The 22436-nt window shown below is 51.4% G+C and overlaps 3 protein-coding genes and 1 non-coding gene across 4 annotated transcripts; 3 read left to right on the top strand and 1 right to left on the bottom strand.

Annotated features, from left to right (window-relative positions):
* The first annotated feature begins 4412 nt into the window (after positions 1–4412).
* Positions 4413–4501, top strand: N0V96_007028. Its single transcript has one exon. It is a non-coding gene; the product is annotated as a tRNA-Asp (tRNA).
* Positions 4502–5384: 883 nt separating this feature from the next.
* Positions 5385–7736, bottom strand: N0V96_007027 (uncharacterized protein; the record flags this gene model as incomplete). The annotated part of the gene is made up of 3 exons (XM_065757898.1): positions 5385–5971; positions 6020–7031; positions 7083–7736. The coding sequence occupies 3 exons, from the start codon at positions 7734–7736 to the stop codon at positions 5385–5387; spliced, it is 2253 nt and encodes a 750-aa protein (XP_065613421.1).
* A 5524-nt stretch (positions 7737–13260) lies between these two features.
* On the top strand, positions 13261–17710 carry N0V96_007026 (uncharacterized protein; the record flags this gene model as incomplete). Its single annotated transcript, XM_065757897.1, has 5 exons — positions 13261–13751; positions 13815–13931; positions 14264–14924; positions 15225–17210; positions 17333–17710. The coding sequence occupies 5 exons, from the start codon at positions 13261–13263 to the stop codon at positions 17708–17710; spliced, it is 3633 nt and encodes a 1210-aa protein (XP_065613420.1).
* Positions 17711–19110: 1400 nt separating this feature from the next.
* N0V96_007025 (uncharacterized protein) lies at positions 19111–19537 on the top strand (the record flags this gene model as incomplete). The annotated part of the gene is made up of 2 exons (XM_065757896.1): positions 19111–19417; positions 19482–19537. The coding sequence occupies 2 exons, from the start codon at positions 19111–19113 to the stop codon at positions 19535–19537; spliced, it is 363 nt and encodes a 120-aa protein (XP_065613419.1).
* Between the last annotated feature and the right edge of the window lie 2899 nt (positions 19538–22436).

Below are 22436 nucleotides of genomic sequence, written 5' to 3'. Positions count from 1 at the left end.
TAGCTGGTTTCTGTCCTTTGACTCTAGAGAAAGGGCTTCAGTCGACTCATACAAGTCTTGCACAGAGTGCCAAAGCGGGACGAGGTACTCTAATTTGAAGAGCGCATTTCAGCATCGTGGCAGATGCCACCGAGGAAAGCACTGCATCGTCGAATTTGAACGGGCGTGCCCAGACACATCTACTGAGTGGTCTATGCTTGACCCTGTATCGAAAACTTTCCGCCTGTTGACGAAGCTGGGAGCTAGTACGTCGGGTAGAGACAGGGTCCATCTTTGGATGTTGAACACACTTCACAAGTCGGAGCATCTCCTGGTCATATTGAGGCATAGCGCCTTCTTTGGTGAATCGTCGATATGCTCGACAAAAACTGATGACGCGATACAAGTAGACTGGTGTTCTCCATCGTGGGGTGACATATGGAGTCGTGATTTGCTTGGGGCTTTCGAGAGAGAGGAGGCAGCCCTCGATGACTATATCAATTCAACACAGTCTGATGGGGCAGTATATAGCCGTGATTATGAGGTCTCGTCGGAGGGTAACGACCAGAATGGCGTTAACGTAGAGACTAGGAACCTGCCTCTGCGCTTTCTCGATGCAAATTCGCTAGTGCTTTCTGTAGAGGATGGAAACTGAGCTCTGAATACATCTTAATTCGAACCGAACTCGGCTCGTAATCTGCGGACTAAGCCCGGATGAGCTCAGTGGTGTTGTTGACATGTACCTATTTAACGAAGGCGAAAAACAAAGAGTTGAGATTGAACGATACCCAGTTGTACCAGTAAACCACAGGATCTTGATTCTGACTGTAAGCATGCAGGGCACGCCACAAATTGCCATGCACCAAGATGCTTGCTCTAAGTGTCTAAGGCTGAGTTGTAGAAGAGCGAGCGGCAAGATATCCTACTTCACAACGCTTCCCAAGTTCCTATTCTACCCCTACCGCTACCTCTACCAGTGCCATTACTACTGCCTCTTCTATCCCCTCTACCAATGCTCTTATTATCGCTTTTGCTTTTTCTATTGCTACTCCTTTTGGGTCTCTTGGAGAGTATGTTCTCTGGTGAGTAAGCCTTAAGTAGCTTACGATAGTATGGAGTATTGATAGTAGTAATAATAGATATAATATGAAGCAGGAGCTCATTATGTGTATGCTATTAGTGACGCTTAATTTGACTAGTTCACAGATCTCAGAGATAGGTGATGAAAACTTTTGGCCGTCTTGAAGAGTGGCATTTAGTTATTCTAGGCGAGGTGGACTTGTAAAGGTATACCTAATAGTTCTTACCTTAGAACATATAGTCTTTCCACTTTTTGCCTCACAAATAAGAAAACTCGTTACAAGATATGTCTAGGAACATCTCTATAGCCCCCGTAGGATATGGTCACAGTCTCTTCCCTCCTTCAGTAAATTTAGTATGCATTCAGGCTTTTCTCTTCCCTTAAAGTCAGCGCTAATGCATGGCGTAATGACGCTACGCACCTATTTTCTCATGCTTACACGACATTTGGTGAAACGACTTGGCTCTCGCACTCAAAGGCATGTAAGGATGCATGTCTTAAGCCGATCTGACTGGTGCCACTTGAGAGCCACGCAGGTAAGACAGGGACGCGTAGGCTGGCGCGAAACGTGTTCAGATAAATGCTCGGTATTTTAGGACAAGGCTAGATGCTTGGCTCTCTTCATTTGCTATTTAATTCAGGAGTTTTCACTCGTTTTATGTCCAAGTATTGTCTGTAGTATCGATCGATTCTCCTACCGAGGCACCCCATCAGGATCTCAGGGATCTCTGGCTCTGTTCTTGATTCAACTTATGCTTCAGTAGACATGAGTCTACAGAAACCGACCGGCTTACTGTCGCGGTCGACGTGGAACTGTTCTACTGAGATAACTGCAAACCCTGATGTCAGTGGAATTGGAGTGAGAGCCGCGATACAACTTTGGTGCTGAGATATGAAGGCTAACACCACCAGGTGATCGTTGGTTTTGTTGGGACAGGTGGACTCATCATCCTGCTTCTTACCGTTCATTATCTTTTCGCATACGATCCGACATTGGATCCGTTCCGCACTCTACAACAAACAAATACAAAGACGAGCCGACCTAACGCCATTGATGTCGCCTTCTTGGGATGGTTCAGGGAACATATGACGCATTTTGGGTTCAAGCCTACATGGCTAGATGACGCCAGACGTGCTAAAACCTTAAGAGACGCTTTTGACAAAGTAAGAGTCTCCCATTCGTGATGAAAGCACAATGTCTGAACCTGTTGTGTGATACTGATCACGGAATCAGTCCGTCCTAGCAATGAGTGATATCCAAATTATCACTGGTCTTGCGATATTAATAAGCGGAATCAATGGACTTTTCGGAACCTTGTCAGGCTACCAGTGGCTAATTCTCACCTACACGGCGTGAGTAATTATTATACTCGTGGTCTAAGGCTCGAGCAGAATGCTGACTGGCTCTTGTAGGTGGTTCTCAGCAGTCACACATCTAGGAGCCCTCACCTATCTTCGAAATTACTACATCAATCGCAAAAATCAATGTATCTGGAGACTCGCTCTAATGACTGTGGTTCTGGTCATGCTAATAGCTGTGATGATCATTGGAGTTCCCATCAGAGCAGACCTGGAACAAGGTCACACCCCAGCTATCTGTGTCTTAAGTCATAGAAGTGAGAAAAACGTTGATAATCTTCCTGAAATAGCATTATCAACATCAATCTCGGTTTTGATGATGGCTCTAGGTTTCGCATTCCGGGTTTTGAAAATGGGCCGCTGCACATCTGACCGATTCCAGAGATTCCGGGACAAGTACCGAACAAAAGTTATCAATATCGTCAAGCTAGACAGAAAGCCATCTCAAATATGGACCGGACCATGGGTACACATGACATTTGTTGCAAAGCCGTTGAGTGCATGCTGGCTGTGTGGCCGAACGTATTTGGAATTCTTCAACTCAATCTTCGGTGAGGTTCGTGTGGTCGCCCTAATCTCTCCTTCAATCTTGTAGCTGCAGCAACTGACTCTTGTAGCTATTTTGGCTCACCTTTACAGCTTCTTGGGGGCTTACCCATCTGATTTATTTCCGGACAGTTGCAGGTGAAGAGGCGATCTTGGCTATAGAACCTATACAGGATGGCGATGCTACGAGCATCCAGGACGCTTGGGGATTTGGGCAAGTGACAGCCGTAATTCTGTTCGCAAGCCCGATCATATTCATTGTGGAAGCATTCTGCAGTATTGGTAGGTCTTTGAAGTCTTTGAAGTTTTCGATGTTCATTCTATTCAGGCCTGGAATTCACTAACACGATTGGTATCGGTCTTGGATCACATAGGCTCACAAGAGCCGTCTTCACTGCATCAAGATGCTGCCACAACATTTCTACCATCCTCACCAGGAGGGTCACGACGGGTCTCCATTGGGTTGCCTGAAGACACCATGACTAGATCTGGATCTCTGAAAACTGAGCAAGTCAAAGAATTGGCGCGGAGTCTGCAACCAAAGTCGCGCATGGAGTTGGCTTCTACACGAATCTCTTCCTTGACCATTATTATCTTCAACATTGTGTTTGTGGCTCACTTACTCTTGTACTTCTTTTACAGCCCTAAGACCGGCGGGGTAGTCACGGCATCTTCCAGGCTTGGTGCATGGTATTTGTTATATCAGCCTCTTCTAGTTCATCTCATCTACCTGATGGGCTTCGAATTGGAGCCTAGGATCAGAAGATCTGAACTAAGGAGATGGATTTACGCTGCTTGCTTTATCATCTTGATTTTCTTCATTTACTTGGTCGCGTCTGGCGTTTGGTCGCTCTGGTCGTGGCTCGACATGTTAACTCTATCCGACTATGTTTCATTTTCAATTTTACTGGTCTTTTTCTTTGGATATGTTCTTTACGTTGGTTTATCATTCGCAAATAGTAGATGTGCAGTAGCTTCTTCCCAAGGGGTCTAATCTTGAGCTTTGAGATCTCTTTGAGTCGAAGTTCGACAACTTCAAGCATCCCCACATAGATGAAACTGGCAAGACTCTTCAGGGGGCTCTCTTTCGGTTCTGCTCTCATTTGGCAGAGGTATGAGCTCGCTTGCCGTAAGACCTTTAGAAGTTTAGCTATATCAAATGACCTAGCTAATTATCGGAGAGAAGCATAGGCGCACCCTGAACGTCCGATGCCCGTTCGAAAGTCCAAACGCCCGATACTTCATGTCACGTCAACTGGTTTTCATTGCCCATTGTGCATAGCAGACTTTTGGACATAAGACAGTCTACTCGAGGTAGGTTAACCATGGTAACTAGAAGGATACTCCATGTGGAGTATAAGTATGGGTCCCGGCAAGACCTATATGAGGCAAGTTGTGTCCGTCGTCACCAACCCAGCAACTGTCACTGGATGATCACATCCACCCATCCCCGATAGTCTAGTGGTGAGGATATCTGCTTGTCATTGAAGATTCAACGATTCGCAGGGGACCGGGGTTCAATTCCCCGTCGAGGAGTTCTTTTTGCTTCTTGAGCGATGTATCTTGCCTTGATGTGGTTCCGGGCCTTTTTGGCTCATGGCTTGAGACAAATGCCGCAATGAGCCTCTAGGAAGAAGAAACTCGGCCTTGGAACGACCACATTACATTGGAAGGAACTAAGAACATTGGGTCACTTGTATGATCGCGCGAGAGCTTGTCTTGAAACTGCTCTTTCTGGAATGTTGTTGATGTTCAGCTTCATCCCGAGCCTCGAGACTAGGGAGTGGTCCAAATGGGCCGCGGCACATCCGCATTGCTACAGAAATTCGACGGCAAGCTCGAGACCAATTGTTGCCATGGTTAAAGAGGAAAGAGCTCGTCAGTGGATCAGGTTGCGGCTCACACCTTCTTCATCGCGAGGCTGGCTCTTTGGCCGGGCATATGCGGAGCTATTCGGCTCTTGTCTAGCAGAGGCACGTCACACGCACACTTGCAGAAAGCTTTGGAACGTGACTCACTGAGATCGGGCGTGATCTTCCGACTGCAGGTGTTCTAGGTACTCGTGACAACATTCTGAGGCCTGACCCACCTCGTGAGAAACGTTTTCTGCTCTTTGTCTTTGATCTGACTTACATCATATGGAAAATATCCAATACTGCAAGATCATCTGATAAAGTAGCTAAGATTATCTGTTCCTTGGATGAGAGTTTCAGCGTTTCCGTTCTGACCCTTGTCATACTTGCGGCGGAGTATAGCTTGCACAGTCTTGTCGACTATGTTGTGGGTCGTGTACTTACCCGCCGGTGCTCGCACAGAAGTAGTCCCGTTATCTCAACAGAGTAGATGGAAACATTATATTCATTCAATATTAAGAGATACATAACCCAACCGAAAGCAGTGCCTTGACCGTGGAGAAAGTTTACTTCCTGGACCCAAGATCATCCTCACTCTCGTGAAACATGCTCCTCCTCATGGTAGCAGTACCAGCCGGACTAACCGGCAACATCCTCGCACTAATGTAATCATCACCATCTGATGCTCCAGTTGGCGGGCTCAGAGGACTCGGGTGTCCCGGCGTCGGCGTCTCCGGCACCGTCTCCGGGATGCTACGTGGCTGCTCCCGAGCAGCCGGGCCATCTTGCTCGCCGCCCGATGAGGCAGAGCTGACAGTCGCCTCGCTGATGTGCCGCAAATGCCGCGCCTCCTGGTCGCTGAGACCGGAGACGTCGGAGCCGACTCGTCCGGTAGAGGTAGCGGCCGCAGCGTTGCTGATGGGCGGCGACGGCGGACCTGGGTCGGGCGATTGGGCGCGGGTCTGGTATCCGAGGACGCCCGAGGAGCGGGAGAGCGATGATGCGTTCTCGTTGGAGGAGACGGAGGCGTAGTAGGATGACTGATGTGTTGTTGCGGGGTTGGATGTGCCACCGGTGCCAAAGTGCGTGTGCTTGTTGATGATCTCGATGGGGGTGAGACCTGTGCCATGTAATTCTGGCGGCCGTGAGGTGTCTGTTCTTTGTTAGTGCTTGGTCAAATAGATCATCAACATAGTCTTACCTGGTAGCTCTGCAATCTGGTTGTCGGCCATCTCGTGATGCACCTGTTGGGGTACAGGCGATGCTGCAGGGGCAGGGGGCGGCGTGCGGACCTCAGCCATATCTTGGGAAGAGGCTTCCTCAGTCGTGACGGTAGGCGCCTTGGCTGGTTCGCTGGGCTGGCCTCTGATCCAGGAGATGATTCTAGATCCATTGTCGTCCGTGTGCGTTGCCGTTCCATTACCTCTTCTGAGTATTCTGCGACGACGCCACAGGCAGAAGCCGACGAGGATGGCAGTGATGAAGACAAGGCCGAGAACGACGCCGAGAACAGGGGCAACCCATTTCGGGGTTCCACCACCGCCGCCGCCGTTGTTGTCTCCGCCACCTGTGACAGTTGGCCGTCCGGGGTCTTTAGCTTCTGTGTACGGATACCATGTATTAATCTTCGAGGTGACATACGGCGTCGCAAAGATGGATGCCAGTCCTTGGTCAGACCAGCCGGACGGCTCAGGAGTCGTCTTCGTTGCCGAACCCTTTTCATCGCCTCCAATCTTGCTTCGGACGGCGGTGGGGATTGTGTAGTTCGACCATTGCGTTGGGCTGTATCCATCAAGCCACTCTGCACTGGAGAGATTGAAGACCTGCATGATGCCTCCTTCAAGGCATGGTGGAGCTCCGCTTCCGGCCATCGCCGCATAGCCGCCGACGACCATCATCTGATCGGGGTAAGGCATTACACACTGATGACCAGCACGGGCGTGGAGAGCTGTTCCTTCGTACACCTTTGTCCACTGGAATGAAGGAATCGAGAGAACCCAGACGTCGTCGCTAAAGTCTTCTTTGGGGTGAATTCCATCGTAGCCGCCGTAATAGTAGATGTTGAAGCTGGAGTAATCCTGAGCTGGCGCAAGTACAGCGCAGCCTCGAGTGAGGGCAGGTGGTTTGGTCCCGTCAACCTTCTGCTGATACCACTTATCGCCGGCTACGTCGTAAATGTCGATGGTCTCCATGAAAGCAGGGCTTTCGCTTGCCTATGAACGATGTTAGATGGATAAAGTAGGAACTGCAACTGGAGGACTTACGCTCTTGACAGCGTCGTCGGATTTATGACTGGAATTGACATATTCGGGGTAGGTCACTCCGCCTAGCACGACGAGAATACCCTCAGCCCCAATAGGAACCCAGACGACCTCTGGGTTTGCCCTGGCCTTGATACTGCTTGGCAGTAAAGTCTTGTTGGAGAATTCCTCGAACATTTGGGTGGACATGTCGAGAGTGATGAGGGTATTGGAGGCGTTGACAGCGTTCAGAGAACGGTTCGTAGTGCTCTGATACATGTCGCCCCAGAGAGGCGACCGCATTCCGCCAACATACCAGGCCTTGTTCTCCGAGGGAGCACTGGCAGCCCCTCCATGGGCAACATACCGAGTCACGCCGTTGTCCAAGGTTCTCAGTTCACTTCCATTGTTGAAGGCGGCCTTCTTTGCGCCGTACTCGTAGAGGCGCCATACTAGTGCCTTGTTGCCGGGCGGAGGGTCGTAAGCGTCCGTCGGTTTGGCAAAGACACCTCCATACAAAAAGAACTCGGCATCATTGTAAAGCAAGGCACCATCGATAGTATTTGGGGCGAAGCTGTTGGCGTTACCACTACCCGAAGGGGCCTTTGGATGGGTTTCGATGAGCTTAGTGATGTTTGTTGTTTTATCAAAAGACTTGCTGAAGTTGAGTGAGTACATGAGACCCAGAGGGTTATCTGAAGCTATTAGAATTTGATCGCAAGTGATGCCAAAATGGACTCACCTAGGGTCGTTGGATATCCGGTCGACCCGTCCCCGTATGTCGGAGTCCAGTATAGACTCCCACCATCTAGCCATAGCGTATCTCGAATGACGGCAGCTTCAATCTGGTCAGATGTTGCCAACTCGGGACGATTCGGTATTGCAAACCTCTTGGGGCGTACCAATAACACATGGACGAGCTCACTTGGCCTTTCTCAAGATCCCACCCATCATATTGGGCAGTCACGAGGCCCGCGACGGCCACCAGCAAGGCGGTATTCACACAGACCATTCTCTCGACGGCTCTGTAATTTGGCTGATTCGGAAACGCGTTGGGAAGAAATTCAGGCCGCCCGCTGCTGTCTCAGCGCATTGCGGCTGGAGGTGGTGCTTATTTGGGGAACCGCACTGCGTTACCAGGAGCGGTGGCAACCTTTCTCGAAAGCAGTGGAGGGAAATTGTCAGAGTATGGGAAACATAAGCCCGGCTGGTTTGGGCCGGGAATGACTGGCGAAGAGAAGGGCACCCTATGCAGAGGGAGGGATGTTGAGGCTGACAGTGTTGGCCGTGCCTATGGTCAAGGGAGGATACCACTGGAACAGCGAAGTTGACCTCTTTGTTCGAGAAGAGTGTGTCGAATGTTTGAGGCGGATGCTGAGAGGGCGCACACACTTCGATCGACCCCGCAGTGTCGCTAACTCCGTGTGCTCAGAAAGATGGACCGGTACGGTGGCAATGAGAACTGTACGGGACAGGACGGACAGGGCCAACAAGTCTGCAGGAAAACTGATAAGATGGTTGCCACTGGAAGATCTCGCCTGAGTGCTCACTAGAACTATGTAAGGCTGGGTCGCTGGACTAGCATGGCTGGAGGCATGCCTGAGATGGAGGGTAGAAGATGGAGAGATGGGTGTATGCAACTCATCGGACACTACTCTAGACCGGGCCCGGCGGTCCTTTGGAAGAACACTTGCACAGATGGGAAGCTTGTACCGATTCATAAGAGGACGGGAGGTATGTGACGAAATGATTGGTGGACAGAGAGGGGCATTGGATGTCGTCGTCTACGGTAGAGAGTTGTGCATCTGACTGAAAAGTGCTCAGCCTCGTCACCCACTCAGAGCGTCGTTATAATTCCTAGCTAGATTCAGCCCAGAATATATGCCAACGAACCACAGGAGAAAACTAGGTGATCAGAGAAGACACTTGTCTCACCGGCGCAACCTCTGATTGTCAAAGATGTTGCTCCGAAAGTCCAAACCTCGTATCAATATTTGGGGCGAAGACAAACTGCACATCCACAGAAACTAAAGGTGTGTTGCAAGCAGGCTACGACTTTGAACATAGCAGTAACGGAGCCACCATGTAGGCAAGCAATACGGTGTTCTTGGCATACGGCGCACACACCGTCCAGCACCATAAGCCTTCCAAGACCAGACTCGGATAACAAAGACAAGCCAAACAATGTGTTGTGAGCTGGACAAGATAACAAAGACACCCCGCAAGGAGAGAAGCCTGGCTCCCGAATTGCCCCTGTGATGTTTGCTCAGAATTGTTGCAAAGCTTGCTGAACCTTATTGTCAGCAAAAGCCCGTGTCTTTACTCGTAGTGGTAAGTAAGCCGAGGCAGCAAGGTGACTTGTTGATAATCCGGATAAACTTGCGGTTCCAGCGGGACGCCACATTGACGGAGGTGACATGATTCGAGAAGGGAAGCTGTGAGTAGGTGCGTAAGCGGGAGAAAAATTCTAAAAGCATGTTGGACGCAGAAACGTGCTGTCTGTGCCTCTGATCACAACGTTGGGTACAGCGGTCCCGGCATCAGCTTGCATAGGAAATGGTGTGGTGGCAGTGGTTATTGCAGGGGTTGAGCATCTGCAAGTCAGTCAATAGACGGGTCGCCAAGTTGAACCTGCGAGGTCTGGATGGGACCAGCGCAGTTGAATGCGGGAGCGGGCCAGGATCGGGGACATGGGCGTTCGGATGAGCTGTTTCGTTCGCATCTCCAGCCTCCCAGACCAGGCACGGATGAAGGGGACGGCTCATTGTAAAGAGAGAAAAGATGACGGTGTCAGCCCTGTGGGATTGACCAAGTAAGACTGATCCTTGTAATATCGACTGTCGGTGAAAAGGATGGTGTCTGAGCCTCTGAGGGCAAACAACGACCCATCATCGGATGGTATAAAGCCTGATGAGGTTCCTCATTGCAAGATGCAAGATGGCGACAGTAGAGCATGAGAAAGCTCCTGCCGATGTTTTGCATCAAGGGAGCTTATTAGAGATGGACTTGTAGCCTAGAAACATAGACGTTACCGACTTGACCGTTGGATGGAAACATTGTTGGTGTACGGACGGGGAGGTGAAGAAAGAAAGGTGGAAACGAAATAAAGTGCCAAACGGCGTCGAAGGAAGGTGGAGTGGAGGCTAAGTCAATATGGTTTAGCCTTGATGAGGTAATGTATATCTAGACCAATCACAGCTTCCACTTTGGGAAGGCTGGAGGTGTGGATAAGCACAGACGGCAGAGACCCACTTTTGCCCATTTTACCCCTCTTTCCCTCTCTAGGATTAGGTCATCAGCTTACACCTTAAATGGGATGGCTCCCATGAACAGTTCCTCCCATAGGGCGGGAGCACGTTTCCCCTGTTCCTGAGCTAACCTCCTTCCGCCTTAGTTCATCTCTATTGTCACTCACTCAATCACTCATTCACTCGCTCATCCCCCTTGTTCCTGGTCATCTCATCCTTCTGTGCTGACACCTCCGGACCTCCTCTCATGCTCACTCACACTTTCTCACCAGGCTTCAGTATTTCTCGGTCTAGCCACTCAGATGACTTACGACGACACAAGGATTGCACAATGTTGGCGGTGGCGAGCAGAGACATCTGCTCTTTAGCACCAGCAATCAGATCTGCCGCGATGAAAGGCCCGCCAAGGATCAGGTCCCTGCCGGAACCAAGTCCCAATCCTTCAATGACACTGAGATATCTCACCACGAGAGGCTGCTCGTGCTGACCAGTTTTCATTCGCGACTTTCTGCTCGTCGGCAATACGACCATAGAGTTGGAATCAGTTCTACGAGGATAAGAAGTATCTCATGCTCATGGCTTATCCTTGATTCAGGCGTACCTCCAAGGTAGTACCGTGAAACCAGCCATCGAATCAATCATCAGACGGCTCTAGACACATCAAGTCCAGACAAGATCGTCATCCATTGGCACTCTTGAATCGTTGCTGCAAGGTTCACCAGTGGCACCTGCTGTGCTACCCGGGCTTCTTTTCGGTCTCACCCGCTGCAATCGACCGGGCAATCACTATCCCAGAAACAAAAAGGCAAGATCGTTGCTCTAGCATTGGCGACCGAGTATCCGCAAGGGGCAGGCGGAAGTTGCTTCCCAGCTTCTCGTCAGTCGCACATTGATCGGGTTTCCGGTTCATGTTTATATCTTTTGCCACAAGCTGTCACTCGACCAACTGGATTTTCGTCGTACCTGGCGTGCTGGCTATCTGAAGGCAATATCGTCTGCATATCTGGGTCGATGATCTTCAATCTTCTTCCCCCCATGCCGGACCTCGACAGTTGCAGGCGCTTCGCATCCCGCATGCCTGCCACCCTCCCGCTTCCCGGCCATGCTTACTTGGTATGCTGGGCTTTAAACTAACGGAAATCTGCCCGTTACGTTACCTCTCGTCCCCACCACTTGGTGATGCTCAAGACTAGGCCCATCCGACGAGGCAATATTGCACACAGCTTCAAGTCTTCGACCCTGGCGTGCAGCTTGACGGTCAAATCTTGTGCAAGAGGGCCAGAGGCCAGCCTCTCAGGACCTCCAACCAAGCAAAAGTCCCTTGTACGTGCATCGGTCTTGGCCCTTGCCAATGCCACCCGCCCCCTTCCAACCCAAGAACGACAGAAACGGCCGGCCGATGCCGCTCCACGGCCGCCCGACCTCACCCCATGTGGCTCAGGCGCAGATGGCACGAAGTCCGGCGAAGTGTGCGCAACTTCCTCTGAGATCCATCTGTCTTACCCTACCTCACTCTTCGAGTCAGAGTCTCGGCATTTCTGTCTTTTTGTTCAGGCTGTTCTCTGACCTGCGGTCATGTCTGTTTTCCCCACCACGCCAACGTAAAATGGGCTTACACTGTCAGGCCATATCTTCCCGAAAGTGGCATCCAGTGATGCTGCCGCAAGATTCTCTCAATGACTTTGTGTCGCGTATCTTGTACTTGGCACACGTACAGGGAAGTCTTTCTGTGAGCTGCATGCCCAATTCCTCCCGGAACGCGTACCCAAGCAGCCAAGTTACGAGAATCACATCTCGCTCTCGCTTGGTGCCAATCAAGCAGGTGACAAAATAGGATGCTGGTCAACAAAAGAGTAAAATAGTTCCTTACCTATTTGTTATTCCCATCTTTCTTGTTCTTTTACTCTTTACTATTACTATCATCACTTTCATCCTCTATATATTTATTCGAGAACACTTTCTAAAAAGAGAATAAGAATACGAATAGTAGAAAATGAGCTAGGTAGTGTACCTACTGAGCGGCAAACGATCATGTCACTCACTTGCCAGTCTTCTTGGAGCCGGAAATGTTTGCCGTTGTTGTAGCGACCTCTTTGACCGTCCATATGGCCTGCGCCTGCCTTTCGAGGAAACAGCTTGCCAACCACGGCCAATATCCCTGCCGTCATCTCTGCAGGCAGGACTAGGATCCTAGTGGACCGTCACGCCCCTCCTCTAGTGTCCACTTCCATCGGCTCTCTCGCCTTTTGTGCTCCATTGCCCTCGTCCCGATCTTGCATTTGCCAATGGCCGTCAAGCGAAGCCTCATGGCAGAGAATATAGTCCCCATTCACTCCGACTGCCGTCCGAGGCACGCCCCTCCAGTATGTGGCACATCGACTCACGAGAGGCGACGGGGCCTAGAGCTTAGCTCCCCATGTCGCCGGGTTCCTTCGTCATCCTGATTCCCTGCCTCTCCATTGTGCTGTTTACTTAGCCAACACCCTCCCTCCTTGCCCCGAGAGTTGAGCTGGCGAGATGCCCAGCCTATAGATCACCCACCTTTGTCGACACCATCTCGGACGGAGGTCCCGCGGAACGGACACTGCGCTACGTAGCTTACGAGGTACGGACTGCTTTCTCTGGCTAGAGCTTGCGGGGAACCTCATCCTGCTGTTGACGGGAGCCCTCCTCACCTTGATCCTGAGCTCAGGTAAGGCTGCCTTGCCAACTCAGCTCTTCAGCCTCCCATCTCCCCATTGTACATACATATGAGCCCCCAGGTACCATCCTCAGCTTCTCTGAGCCTGTTCTGCCCCCAATTCCCAACTGGCACTCGTTCATGTGTGTTCAGCTTCGACTTGCGGCTCTCCCACACTCGTTAGTCCATTGTCGCAACGCGATCAGCTCGCATGCTGCATTGATACTGGGCACTTGGGATACCATAGTCTCTCGTTCGTCAGAAGCTCACGGCAATGCGTTGGACATCACTCGTGGCCTTGGGGGCCTTGGCCGCTAGTGTCACGGCACAGGACGGCGGAGCAGTGTTTGCGAGACAGAATGATTCCTATGCTGAGCCGTCCGGCGCATACTCAGTTGCCCCTCTGCCAGAAGCCTCTTCTTCGGCTTCACCTGAGCCTTCACCTTCGCCATCTCCCTCGCCTGAACCTCAGCCCTCGTCGGGACCGGCAGCGACTCCCTCGGCCTCAGCTACCAAGGAGCCCGCTGCAGAACCGGCTTCTTCCGCTGAAGCCCAGCCCGCTCCCACAACCACCAGCGCCGACAAGCAGACGCCAGACTATGGCACCGATACCGATGACTGCAGCCACTGGGCCTCGAAGTGCCCCTGGGGAAAGACTGTGACTGTCACAGAGAAGCAGATTTCGACTGTCACCGAGAAGCAGGTCTCTACCGTCACCGAAAAGCAGGTCTCGACATTGACCGTTGAGAAGCCGGTTGTTTCCACGTGAGTTCCCTCCTCAAGGAATTTCGGGAATGATATCTTTGGGTCCCAACTGACTCCAACCAGTCTCACGATCGTCTCCAAAGAGACCGTGTACACCACGCAAGCCTTCACTACAACAGACTACGAGACCAAGACAATTGTGAAGGTTTCCTCCTACCCTGTGACTACCACGGTGGCTCTGTAAGTATAGGAAACTCCCTGTGAACATTCTTGCCTTGAATAAGTCAGATCCGTCAATATGCCGAACACCTTCAACACACCAAGCCATTTCGGCTCCTTATTCTCTTCTATTTCCTCTTCAATGAACCCAAGGCGGTCGCCGCCTTCTCCATCCGAGAAAGGCGTTTAGTTGAAGAGAAGAGAGGAGAGGGCGCCGAGATGAAATGTATACGACAAACGGATCGCGGGTCCGTGGCAAGCGATTCTGCGTTTCCGAACCCTAACTTGATTTCTTTCTCCGTCTATCGCATGGTGCGGTAGAGCCTGGGATTCCACGAGCTAACTCGCCTCAGTTGCGACCCTATAGATGCCCCTGGCCCTACCACCTCCGCCGTGCCAACGTATGGAGGCGGCTATGGCAGGAAGCGAACTCCTCAGCAAGTCTGCCGGACGACCACGACCACGATTTGGAAGACGAGCACGACAAAGGTTACAGAGCTCGTCCCAGTTCCCACCACAATCGTACAGACGCAGAAGCAGACAGTCCAACTCCCTCCGTCCATCTCCATCGAGACGCAGAAGGAGACGATTCGTCTTCCTCCCTCCATCGAGACGCAACAGGTCACGCAGACGCGAGAGGTCACTGCTACTCGGATCCATACTTCCGTCTCGACTTTGATCTCCACTGTTGTTTCGACGGAGATCATTCCCACGACAGTGATCTCAAGCAAGACTCAATACGTGACCACCACCTACACCACGTTGAAGACCTACTATATCACGGACACCATTACAGAGACTCAGCCGCCAACAACGATCTTTGAGACCAGAGAGCGAACCGCAACAATCACTCAGCCTGTGACTCGGACGGCCACTCAGATATCAACGACCACAATCATCTCGACCCTTGTCTATACGACAAGCATCCCGTACACTATTACCTCTGATCACACAATCACCAAGACTTCGTACTCTGTTTCAACTTTCACTAGTCTCGTCACCTACACTTCGCCAGTAACTATAACTGCGTCTTACACGGAAGTCCAAACAGCAACGGCAACGGCAACAAGGACCGCGACCGTCACGAATAAAGAGACAGAATATTTGACGTCTCTGACAACGGTCTTCGTCTCAACGACTCTCTTCGAAACTCTCACTCTTTCGACGAGTTATCCAGTGACTATTCCCGTAACAGTCACTAATGATAGGACGATTCGAGAGACGTTTTACTCGACTGTTGTGGAGACCTCTGTGAGAACGATAGTTTCTTCCTATCCAGTCACTCGAACGGTCACGCAGACCTCACCTCCGCAGACGGTCACTCAGCCTGCTTCAACAGTGACCCTTCCACCAGTCACAACTACGACAACGATTTCTGGGGAGGCCGTTACAATTACCTTGCCTGCTTCTACCATCACAATTCCCGTAACCGCCACTATCACCGGGCCTGGAGAGACGATAACGCGTCCTGGTGAGACGATCACTCAGCCTGCTTCAACCGTCACCCTTCCGCCAGTCACAACTACGACAACGATTTCTGGGGAGGCCGTTACGATCACCTTGCCTGCTTCTACCATCACAATTCCCGTAACCGCCACTATTACAGGACCCGGAGAGACGGTTACCCTGCCGCCCGAGACGGTCATCACTACGATTGCCGGCGAAATCACAACTATCACCTTGCCCGCTTCAACCATCACAGTTCCTGTGACCGCCACTATCACGGGGCCCGGAGAGACGGTAACGCGTCCCGGAGAGACAATTACCCTGCCGCCCGAAACGATCATCACTACGATTGCCGGTGAAATCACGACTCTTACCTTGCCAGCATCTACAATTACTCTGCCGGGAGTCACGGATGTCATCACCGTCACACCTCCCCCTGCAACCATCACTCTTCCCGGATCGACTGTGGTTTCGACAATTGCAGGCGAGCTAACGACAATAACCTTACCCGGAACCACATTGACTCTGGTCACCACTCAAGTGAACACGATCACTCTGCCCCCCTCTGTGACGACTTTGCCTGGTTCAACAATTGTGACTACGGTCGTCGAAACTGCGCCTGCATCGACATTGACCATCACTCGAGACGGTTCGACAATAACCAGCATCGCGCCAGGGCCAACGTCTTTCGTCATTTCGACCTTGACGTTGCCCCCCGTCACCGTTACCTTGCCACCTTCGACGGTCACAGAGATTACAGCTTGCCCTGCCCCAACGAACACTCCCGGATTGAACTCTGCGGTCGAATATAACCCAAAGTCAAACCTCACATGGGGCTGTCAGCCCGGATATGTCTGCAACCCTCCCAAGCCTGCCGGTTGTAACCTGTGGGCAGATCCGCCAGCAGACGATTATGTCTGCGCTCCGCAGAACTGTATTCCAGCACCGCCTGTCACTCTAGCAAATTGGAAGGAGAACGAGACAAGCTACTACCCAGTGAACGAGGGATACTTCAACCTGAACCCCAATGCCTTTGGCCTTCCCTTTGACATCTTTGAGTACGAGGTAATCGTTTCCAAGGTGAAGGGTAAAAAGGGACACAAGAAGACGACCATCACGACTGGCAACTGGGCTTCAGCCACGGAGTTGACTCATTTCCCTCCGACTGCTCAGCCCACAACCACATCTTCCCCTGCTCCTACATCCTCCGCTGAGATTGGCAAACACGCCTACAAGCATAAGCAGGAGGGCAAGACCTACGAGCGTCGTGCTTTCATTGGCAAGCGAGATGTCACGATCGCTCCTGCCATCTGCTTCGACAATTGTAACAATGTTTATATCGAGGTCCAAACGGTGGGCAAAAACCCTCAGATTTGCTTAGCGGGCTCCGCCTTCCAAATGAACCTCGAGACTTGCAGACAATGCGTGATAGACAACGCCGATGACGGGAAGGAGACCCTCCGCCTTTACATCGAACCACAATTCCAGCAGTGGCTAGTATACTGCACCGGCGAGGCACCGCAGACTTCGTCTTCCGCAACTATCCTGCCACCCCAGAGTCAGGCAAGCGGCACGGCTACACTCACGACAGCAAGCCAGGGGGCTGGTTCTAGTGATACTTCGGCCGTCCCTATTCCGGGGTCAACCACAACCACCACTGCTGAGGTGTCTACCACCGTTACATCCACTCCGACTCCCACGCCGTCTCCTAGCACGAGCGTGGCAGCGTCTTCCACACCCTCCACCGCGAGCACGGCATCCAGCTCCCAGTCGTCATCCAGCTCTAGCCCTTCGGTCTCTTCAACGCTATCTGACACGACCTCCGCGGCGACCATTAGCTCCGGAACCACCGCAGTGACTTCCAATCCTTCAACAGTGACATCTGCTGCCATTTCGGCAGGTTCAACTTCTGCTGGAACTCCCACTCCGACTGGAAGCGTCTCTTCGGGTTCTCCAAGTGCTTCCAATTCCGGTAGCGGGTCAAGCGCTTCAAGTCAATCAAGTGCTTCAGCAACCGCGTCATCACTCTCCATGGCAACTTCATCTTCGGCATCATCATCACCATCGGGAACAGCGACAAGCGGTGCCGGTTCGATTCCGTCGGCATCAAGCCCTTCAGAATCCAGGTCTGCCGGTCCAACCACCTCGGCCGGGTCAGCATCCACAGCAAGTGGCGGGACTGGAGGCTCTACATCCGAAACCTCGGCGCCATCCTCGACTGTGACTTCTCCAAGCACCACTACGACAGGTCCCGTCACAGCCGCAGCAGTCAAGCCCGCCACCTCGATTATCCTCGCCATACTGGCGCCGCTTATGGTTCTTCTACTCCTCTAATTCGCATTCGATCCTTCTGAGCGTTATATAAGATTCTTCTTCGTGGATTTATACAATTGGCGGCAAAAGTTCATCATCCTATTCTGCACATTCCTTCCCAAGGTCTTGGACCAACATCATATTTTGGCGTTTTATGAGGAAGAGACTTATGATTTGGCTTCTTTGCAACGACTTCACGACACTCCTTAAGAATAATGAGTCATTGGCATCATTTGACGGGCATTACTTTTTTGGGGGGTAATTCTGCATATTTAATAGGGGAAACTGGTTGGTTATGATACCCTTACACTCCTTAACGACGCGGCTTTGATGGCGACGAGCCATCATCCAGGTACGACGAGAAGCTCGGCGTGGCTCCATGCGACTTGGGGTGGAATGCGGTGATTGCGACTGTTAGAACTCTGATCTGGGAGGGAATGTAATGAGCCGGGGCGCTCAATGAAGCAAGGCGGCCTCCTCAATACCCGGATTGTGTTTGAGATATCCAATGCAATAATTTGTGCTTTTCTATTCCACGCTTCTCGGAACTGCTTGTGATGAGTCTTATTGTTTTTGAATCACGAGTGAAAAGGCCATGTGTCCCAATTTGGAACTGTTGGTCGTGTCTACGTCTTGCTTGGCATGGCTAATGTGGTACCTCTATGATGCGACCAACAGTACTCGTTGCCTACCTGATTCCCATGGCTGTACGTATCGGCTTTGAGCTCATCTAGATCATGTTAGACACCGTGTTTCCATACTCGAAAACCAGGGCTTTTGAGCAACCGGGCTGTCAACGAGCGAATCATCACCACATACCTCAAACGACTCCGAAGCGGTCAACAAAACATCATGAAAGTACTGTCTACAACTTCCCTCCTCTTTGTCTTTGCATTCTTCTTCCAAAGCCTCGCGTCAGCCCGGAAGCTCACGGCTTTCCAGGTCCCATTCATCTCCTCATGACTAGGCAGCAGCAATGTGACCCCCGCGCGTCCCTCAATTTCTTCTCGACACGGGTCATCCGTGGCTCACCGCCCGCGTCCGGGAGCTCTCCAGTCTGCCGGATGCGACGTTGTTTATTTGCACGCTCCCCGCCGACGACGCCCATTCGCAGGACGGCGGCAGCGTTGCCGTCGATGAAGAGAGCGCGAAGTTGCGCGGGGGACCTCAAGGTACCGGCAGATCTGTTCCACCGGCTCGAAATCAACAATGCTCGCGCCGGCGTGAGCCGCTACGGCTGGAAGAATGCTCGCGACAGACTCAATGAAATGAAAGTGTGCCCAAGAGCACTCGCTGAAGTTCGCGAGCTGACCGGTAAACGTATGGGTTCATACCGGAATGGGGTGGCAGACCCTGAGCGATACCTGGGACACCCTCACCGCTGAATCGACGCTTCCCCCAAAGTCACTACCGGCGCTGTTTTTCCGAGGTTATGGGGAAGATGAAGAATTTGAGCAAGATCGAATGGATGATTCGGGGCGCCGACGAGAATGCGGCCATCGGAAAGGCATTTATCGAGGACGGGACGACGTTGCGTGGTGTCAAGCAGTTGGCGACGACCATGAATGCGCCGTGGCTCATTGATGCTTGCTCTTCACTGACCTCTCTCGAAGTGAAACGCGATGATTTCGTCTGGGGAGAGGCTGCGTACAAGAGAGATGTGGCTTGGTTCGCGTCCGCGGGGAGACTTAAAGGCCTGAGGAGGCTTGATATGGGAGAAGTCGAGTGGACGGACACAATGACTGATCGTGAGTATTTGGAGCGCGGAGCTTCCATATCAATTTCGTTCAAGCTAATCCACAAACTCATAAGGCGTAGTCCAAGATGCCCCGCACATTGAGGAGCTCCATGTAGGCGATCCAGCCTGAGACCTCAGATATAGATCCATGATCCGGGGGAACATGCTGCGGGTAAGTAAACTTCTCTTCTTCCTTGTTCAGCCATTACCCCCCCGACGGTTGATGCTCCCATGCGATGCTAAGTAGATCTCATATTGCGTACCCAGGATCTTATAAAATCCCTCTCTCGTCTTCCCAACCTCAGGCAGCTCTACCTCCCGCGGTCCTCACAACTGAAACTCGGCTACGACGGGGGATCGATGTGTGGAAGCGCATACATGGGCGAAGACGGTGCCAAGTATTGGCGCAGTGACATGGCTGGCGACCTTGAGGCAACGGAAAAGGCTGGAAAGGTTGTTCGGCATAAAATTCCCGGGGCTTGATGGCGTCAACGTCGATGGGTTCTACGGGAACTTCACGACGGATGCTGAGGGAGATCAGGTCATCCTCTGGGACTGGACTTGAAATGGGGAAGAATGGTTGGATGAGAAGCAGATGGCTATCGATTCGACGATGAGCCTTGATCCAGGTCAAGCACGGAAGATCGCAACCCAACCTCGAAAGCTTGTAACTTGCGGTACATATGGCCTTTTCTCTTCTCTTCAAGCCGCACTTGGCATGTTGAAACCCACCACATCATCACACCATGACTAATTCTCAACTTCGGCGATTTCTATCTCGTTCAGATCGTCCAGCGTAAGGCATACCATTCCATCCCACGGAAAAGCACATTTCACCACCAGTAGAACCCTTCTTGTCCCATACACCAAAGAGCAAAATATGCCTATAGGAAGAAGAGAAAACACGACATATGATCGGCAGTGAACAATTTTCAATCGGGCGGCTTTTTGCTGTTTACACTGAGATTTCTCGGTCATCTAATCATGGCAAAACGGATATGAATAGAACGAGATTTGCCTCACTATATGCTTGACTCAGAGGGCAGCTGGTGTATGAACATGTGTGACGTGTCTTGCTTGCTTGCAGTCGAAATCACGGAATGGGTGTTCCCTGGAACGATTTTCTGGAATTTTGAAACCTCAAAACCTCATTTCATTGCTTCGTAAACTATATAATAATGCTAAAACTTGAGTGTACCTGCAAGATCCCTTGTGTTCTCTCCCAGTCCATATCGTGGCGCGGGAATTCGTCCAGATCAGGTGCGGATGGTTTCGATCCCATGCCAAAGGGGGATGGATGACTTTGAATAAGATGACGGATTTTCGTCTGTAGTTGACAGTCTGGTGTGATATATATGAGCAATTATGATGACAAAAGAGATGAGATGCCGGGATTGAGTGGGTGATGCTTACCATGCTAACAATCTACCGGCAGGACAACGGGAAAGTACTCATCACTCTGCTGCGGTGAAGCTATCTTGGTCCGGTTCATGGGCAGGATCATCCAAGATCACAATGGGATTGGATCTGGATCCTTCGTCACCAGAATCGTCCTCAAGCTCAATGGGCTTGCAGATAGAACCACCAAGTTCAGAATCGGCTTCGATGACAATTGGACTGTGTTTGGATTCATCTAAACTGGAGACGTCATCCAGAACAATCGGACGAGACCAAGAGCCGAGAAGAGGTCCTTTTCGATGAAGTCGCTTAACATGTGGTTTGGCAGGTCGAACATCAATCCTGTTCTTGATGCTTCTCGGAGCAACATCCTCTGATGTGGAGTCAGTTACGGACAGGAGAGTAGCAGATGCTAAGAGACTTGCGTTTGATAGGAGTCATCTTTGTCAGGAGATGCCGTGGGAATCCGTGGGGCGATGTTGGGGACTGAGAAGCAGGAGAATACCTTCGTCCAGAGAAGAGGTGGGAGGAGGCACGAAAGATGATCTTCGTCCGGAGAAGAGGTGAGAAAAGAAGCGAAAAATGATCTTCGTCTAGAGAAGAATTGGGAAGAGAAGCGAAAGAGCATTTCCGGCTGAGGGAAAAACGTGGGAAAAGAAGCGAGAGAAGTCCATAGAAGACGTGGGATGAGGTGGTGAGCGGAAAGAAGGTCATCTGCTTGCACTCTGGCGACTGCTTGAAGTCAGAATGGGAAAGAAAAAGGCAATTACCGCGGTTGGTTCCTTACCGAATGGATGGTGTTATCAGGGACGTACTCATGTACTCTGCCAGAACAGCAGGCATAGGCAGGAACCCCATGGTACGTAGACATCTGTTCAGCAGACTTGGGAAAGAGCAAGAAACTCAGAGTCCAGCTGAGTTTCCGTGGTAAGGATTCTTAGGGAAGGTACTGTGGCAGATGATGAGTATCGCTTGTCATTGACGAGGAAGATCCAATTGTACTCACATTAGGTAGGTAGGTAGTTTCGTAGGTAAGATATCTCACTCGTGCCAGGTTGCCTAACCCCTCTGTCCACGGCGGTCGAGCTCGTCGCGTGGCATAGTGCCCATCGTCTCGCGTTCGTCGGATAGGTTGGAAGGGAAAGGTTCGAGATATGCTCGATGACTGGTGCCCAGGATTGACGGTCCTACTCGACAGGCGGAAAGATCAATGTTGCTCTGTTGGAAATAGACTGCGTTGAGATGCTTCGAGGGACATTTGAAGACGTGTCAATGACTCCGATGTGTCGAAAGGGAATATTCCATAGCGAATCGTGTATTGAAGTTAAAATTTTTGAATTTAATGCCTTGAGAGGCTAGGCCTCCTGACGACGAAGTGAGATGGTGTGAGGGAAACAAGGAAGGATGGAAGATCGAGAGGTCAGCTCAGAGAAAGAAGTATCAAGCCAGAGTGGCCAGGAACGGAGTGGAGCCGAGCGAAGCAGTCACGAGTGCGCGTTCTTCCGATCTGCCTGACAATTAATCCGAATGCTGTAATTTTGGGAAGGCGAGAGCCTCAGAAATGAGGTAGGACCTGGAGCGAGGAGGTGAGGAAGGCGCCAGTGGCCCAGGAAGGAACCAAGGAAGGAGCC

Source organism: Colletotrichum fioriniae (genome assembly GCF_027942845.1).
Source record: "Colletotrichum fioriniae strain IMI 355084 chromosome Unknown scaffold_8, whole genome shotgun sequence".
Lineage (NCBI taxonomy): Eukaryota > Fungi > Ascomycota > Sordariomycetes > Glomerellales > Glomerellaceae > Colletotrichum > Colletotrichum fioriniae.
This window is presented reverse-complemented; position numbering and strand designations above follow the sequence as displayed.